The 6,000-nt window shown below is 37.2% G+C and overlaps 1 protein-coding gene across 2 annotated transcripts in view; it reads left to right on the top strand.

Moving 5' to 3' along the window:
- Positions 1-638: 638 nt before the first annotated feature.
- Positions 639-6,000, top strand: part of LOC126470951 (CD2-associated protein-like) — an 86,944-nt gene continuing 81,582 nt past the window's right edge. Inside the window, exons 1-5 of one of the 2 annotated variants that reach the window (XM_050099011.1) lie at positions 639-776; positions 915-989; positions 1,547-1,601; positions 1,677-1,813; positions 4,599-4,782. In XM_050099011.1, coding sequence (XP_049954968.1) covers positions 1,574-1,601; positions 1,677-1,813; positions 4,599-4,782 — 349 coding nt within the window. In that variant the 5' untranslated portion in view covers positions 639-776; positions 915-989; positions 1,547-1,573. Of the gene's footprint in view, positions 777-914; positions 1,085-1,546; positions 1,602-1,676; positions 1,814-4,598; positions 4,783-6,000 lie in introns of both variants that reach the window. The other variant, XM_050099004.1, reaches the window with a different exon arrangement.

Genomic DNA, 6,000 nt, shown 5'->3' with positions numbered 1-6,000 from the left:
CATAGTTCCTGAGAGATGACGACATAAACATCGAGGTTGGTGTTAAACTAGCTGTTCTTAAAACGAAGCCCAAATTACCCAGACGTTACTTATCATGTGTTGATAATGAGAGCACTTAAAAGTTTCGCGACTTGAAGTCAAATATTTAACTAAAACATTTGTAGCCTAAAGTAATCAGACGTCTGAACCAGTTTTGTACATGGGAGTTCGATTCTTTAAAGTATGATTAATGAAGTAAGTAACTTTCATCAAACTGTATCAGTTCTTCTCCAACTGGCAATGAGTTGTGATAAATGACTGACGACAATATGTCTTTCGATAGCGTAGCGCTAAAGAATCTCTGATACATTTTTTTTTTATTTTTGTCTTAATTAAATCGAGGTCGTACCCGGAAAAATAATTGCATTTTCAATCTTTTACTGTGCAATGGATCTGCGGTGCAGTGATCTGCACGAGAGAAGCAGTTCCCATGAACCCAATGAGTACCTCTTCCAGTGTCGCTGCAATGTAATCGTTACCATGACAACGGGATCCGCGACTCAGCGCAGGAAAGTCAAAACACATCATTTCACAGAGCCTCCAGTGAGGGCAACTTCACTCGGTAGTCTTCATGCTATATTCTTTGGTGGACACTGTGTGTTGTGAATATGGCACACTTGTTTACGTATGATATCATTTGGGCAGGGCCGTCGTGTCAGGTGTGATGTAGTCTTGTCGCACCTACATGGAACGTTTAAAGAGGATTTCCCGCCAGTAATTTATATGCGTCAAAATGGGTTAGTACAATCGATAGATAAGTTACACATCACTGATATATATGTTGCTGTTATCTTAAGCGATAAGGATGGCATCAGAGAGTGGATGCTAAACTAAACGCAATGAAGAGTAGAAGATACTGTTTTAACTTTTTTTAGGAACATCAAGAATAGAAGCAGTCGTCGAATTTGACTACGTGGCTCAGGAGCCCGATGAACTGACGCTGAGGAAAGGTGATGTTATTACCAACATCAAAACACAACCAGGAGGATGGTGGGAGGGCACTTTAGGAAACAAGAGAGGAATGTTTCCTGACAATTTCGTCAAGGTTGGGAAGCATGTACAAAATAATTTATTTATGACAATCACTGTTCTGTTTTACTGACTGTGCGCTGTCCAGTGGAACTTAAAGCAGCAAGTGATAGTCTTCAGCAAAAGTGTGACTTTAAAACGAATTAGCTCAGCTTATAACTGTGAAATTATGGGAGATGTATTTCCTGATACTAACATGTAGTGTTTTGTGGACAAAGTATATTTAAATATCTGCTGTGAGAAACAGGTTATGTTGTTGTAAACAAACATACAGTGTACGCATCAACCAACTAACAAGAAGTAGCACACTTCACACTTTTGATAGCATTTGAGACATACTGCACTATGCTTAACATGGGTGCCAATGATACACAGTGACAGTTATTATTAGTCTCTTTCTGTTACTGAAATACTACCATAAACTGCAGAATAAGAACTGTATGTGTTTAACAACATTTACATGAAATATTTATTTCAGGTTGTTTCAGAGCCACCTGACAGCAGAATGTCAAATGACGTCGCTTTGAGGCCAGGTAAGATTTAGTGTAAGACAAAAATTCCACTATTTCCTGGATAGGCAAGGTATAATATTTTTCAATTTGTTCCAGTTAGGGGAAGAAAGTGCAAGGTCCTTTTCAGCTATGCTCCTGTCAACGAAGATGAGTTGGAATTACAGGTTGATGATATTATCCATGTCATTACAGAAGTTGAAGAAGGCTGGTGGAAAGGAAGACTTCGAGATAGGGTGAGTAGATTGTGTATACTGATTACAAAGCATGAATCTGTTTTCTTTGTTGCTTCAGACCTTACCAACTTGTTTATAAGAGGAAGCACTGAACTGTAGGTAAATCTAAAAACAAGATGATGAGCATTATAGCATTATTATTCTGAGCATATTTTTTTAGGTGGGATGAATATTACACTCTGATCATTATCATATAGGTATAATAGTTTTCTCAACAGACTGATCTGCCTATAACCAGTGCCAAATCCACATTGTCCTAGAGTTGTTGAGAGAGTTAAGAGGGTTGCAAGTAGTGGAGTGTTTGGAATTGAAACAACAGTAATATCACTTTTGGAAATCACCACAAAGAATGGGAATTATTGTATGTACCAAGAAAGTGAAGACCGTTGTTCAAATGTTGACCAACTCTTCCTGGGAACAAACAGGAAAGCTCTTAACAAGAAGCAGCTACGCTATGAAACAAGATCCTGGATTTTAGAATTTTTGGTAAAAATCCTCAAAAATACGGATTTTTAAAGATGTACAATGGAGAACTCATATTTTGTGTTTACACTGTCTGTATTTGTAAAATGTATTCTTCAGATGGGAAAAACACACTGAAAACGACTGCAATAATAATCCAAAATTGGAACACACAGTTAATAGAACAAAATAGACCCAACACAAATACTGTAGACTAAATATGAAATAATTACATTAATGCAGAAATTAAATGCATGATTGAATGTGTACCAATCACCCCCCCCCCCCCTGGCAGTGTAGATTAACATGGGGCTAACAGAGAAGAAATGTTCACACGCAGTTAACTGTGATAGAGTGGATTTGGGAAGAGGGAAGATGACAAAAACCTTCATTCTACAGTTTTATTTTTGAAATATAAATACGGAAACCTATTTCATATTTGTCTCTTCTATTGTTTGGCAGTATGCTTAAGCTATTTGTATTTTATTGGGAGCCCTGTTGCACTCAAAAGTGCTTTGCGGCTTGAGTACAAAAAGCAAAATACTGTGACTAATTTCTATGTAAGAAAGCAACAGGGGTCACAGAAAAGAAATGTTCTGTTTGTTGAATAGGCCATAAATGTTACTATTGAGACATGTATTGCTGTTGACCTATTAAACAGTTGAATAAGAGGGGCAGACAAGAAGAATGGTAAGCTAATTCGAAGGTACACTAAAAAGGAATGAGGCAGTTAAAACATACAGTTAAGGCAGTCATAAAAATTTGAATTTCCGTACTGGTGCCGGGAAAAGGAGTATGTCCTACTTTGACACTATATTCAAGTCTGACAGTTATACAGTTGCTTACTTGTTTCCATTATTTTGTTGTTACTGAAACAATGTAGCTGTATTATCAGTGGTTCTGTTCAGCTTGCTTATCAAACAAATGCACTTTTGATTAATATACTTGAATTAAAACGTAGAACTTAAAAGTTCTATACACATTCACTGTTACAGCTCTGAACTTGTTCTGGTGGGGTGTGATTTTAATTTTTAACAACACAAGTAAATTTTTAGTCAGGTATGTTCTTCAGAGACAGTGTAACTTACTTGCTAAAACTCCAGACATTTTACTTGAATTAAATTTTTTGCCAAACTGATTGCAACATGCTTGAAATGTCTTAAACTGTTGTACAGATTCTTGTTCGGGGTCAGAAAGCTTAGTCAGGGTATTTTAAAAACTTCGTATTTATTTGATTCTCAGAAGTAAAAACATAGATACCACATCTGGAAAATGGTGTGACCTTGCAGTGGCCCAACTTTACCTATCCACCAACATGAAAGTGTGTACATGAGCAAATTGTAGATTTTTTTAGGGTAATGTGACAGTGTCCCATTCTTGACCTTCCTTGTCAGTTTGTGTTATAAAAAATATTTTACATCTTAGGATATACTAATCTGCAGAAAGTGGAAAGATCTGTAAACTGAACTGTTGCCTAAGGATTTTTTTCTTTTTTCTCACTGTAGCACATATGGTTTAAAAACAGATGAAGTTATTCATTGCTACAGTCCAGTGGTGGTGAAACATTCAAGTGGAAAGTTGACTCATCATTTAGGATAAAATCCTTGTTTCTACCTAAGGTGTGTTTATAATTTCTTGTGGAATTGTGAATCTGCATGCTGTAAGACGCAAACATTTTCTGAGTAAACACTAAAAAGTTGCCTGGAAAATGCCCAGTTCGAGAGATGCGAATTGCCTCACTTTGTAGGATAGTATACGAAGTTCTCTCTCTCTCTCTCTCTCTCTCTCTCTCTCTCTCTCTCTCTCTCTCTCTCTCTCTCTGTCCCCATCTTCTGGGCATGAACCACCTGACAATTTCCTGTGTCATGTGTACCCGTGGCTCTCAAATATACATTTGTGCCACTCATAAATTGTGTGTTCATGAGAAGGGTTTCTACTATATGTTATATAACATTTCAGTTTTATGATAATCATGGTCCTTGTCTTCCAGTGAAAATAGATAACTACTATGTAATTACCTGGGGCAATAACTAGTTGTGAGCATTGGTTTTTAGTGCATGATAAAGTGTAGAACTCATTTTCAGCTCATTTATGTAACTGTCATTAACTTCTACAAATATTAGTGGATATGCATAAGAAAAAGTCCTGATTTTTATTGGAGTACTTTGTTCTTACTTGTTACATTTTAATTGTGGTCTATTGAGTAGTGCACAATGCAGAGTGGGCTTTGTAGAGGAAAAAAGAGAGAAAACAACGTATGTATCAAATGACTTTCATTTCAGTAGCAGTTAGTTTTTAATTATATATAACTTCAATATTTCAGGTAGGAGTATTCCCATCAAATTTTGTAGCTGAAATAGAGGAAAAGACTGTTAGCAGCAGCCCATATATTAGTGCGAGCACTGCATCACCACCAACAGCTACAACAGCAAGTGGGTCTACGACGACAGCAACAACTACAGCTTCATTGCCGCACGAGATGAAACCTGCTCATAGAGAAGAAGCGAGTATGTATTTGCATATTGTTTCAAAAGGTTAGATAATTGTTGTCAAGTTTGGATAGGAAAAAAGCTTCATCACACAAATGTAAACAGAAAATCAGATACAGATTAGCTTTTGAAATTAGAGTGAGGTTTCTTCATCTGAAAAAGACAGTAAGCTTTTGCAGGATGTGATGCTAATTGGGAATTTAGCAATTTTGTCACTCTCTGCTAAAGGCTAAAGCAGGCACAACAGGATAGCACCTATCCCGCACCTTCTACCTCAAAAAAAACTGCAATGCAATGTTAGCAACACCCAACTTTTGAAAATCTAAAGAATTAAAAAGGATAGAGGGTAATCCAGAAGTACAAAATTCAGAGTGCTACTGAATTAACTCCCACATTTGGTGGATCCCTGATCCAGAGGGCAGGTTTTTTTTATTTTTTTATTTAAAAATACAGCTGTGGTGTTGGGTGTCTGCTAGGTAATTAGCTTCTTTCTACTGATAATGGTTTCAGGTGGACAAGCAGGGTTGAAATGTTGAACAATAACCATCTTTGTTGGGTCACACAGAATATTCCATATATAGACCTACTTGACTTAGTCAGCCTCCTCAGGAAAAGTCATTGCAGAAAACTCAAGAAATCGAAAACATTGAATTACATTCTGCAAATGGAAACCACTGAATTAACATTAAAACAAAAACAGTCTTGCTGACTACAGACCATTTGAACACCAAATAATAGTGAGGAAGTCAAATACACAACATTCAGAATACAGCATTTTCAACTTCTCGCGGCGTAATGAATAGTCCATTAAATTTCGGGAGTGTAGCCACGCAAATAACATTTCCTCCACTGATATTTTGGCTGCTTATCATCTGGCCATCCTCAGAGTGAGTAACAAGACTGATGACAAGATGCCAAGCATGGCCTTATACGCTCCACCGCTACTGCACGTGCCGGTCACCGACGCTGGTCAGCGGCAAAGAAATACGCTTACACATGTGCTGCCTGTGGCGAAGGCTTACAGGCATTAGATTCACTATTGATGTATGATTGGTGGCAGTGACACTATGACTTCTCTGCAGTTTAATTACCCCAAGAGCCGGATTCCATACTTTGTCCAAATTAAAACTGTTATCTCTATTTATTAAATTATTAGCTAATCTAATCTCTATAGCTTCCTTGAAGACAGATTCCCAAAACAGAGGTGGATGTTAAAATATTCACATCACTGTCATT

Source organism: Schistocerca serialis, chromosome 1, assembly GCF_023864345.2.
Source record: "Schistocerca serialis cubense isolate TAMUIC-IGC-003099 chromosome 1, iqSchSeri2.2, whole genome shotgun sequence".
Lineage (NCBI taxonomy): Eukaryota > Metazoa > Arthropoda > Insecta > Orthoptera > Acrididae > Schistocerca > Schistocerca serialis.
This window is presented reverse-complemented; position numbering and strand designations above follow the sequence as displayed.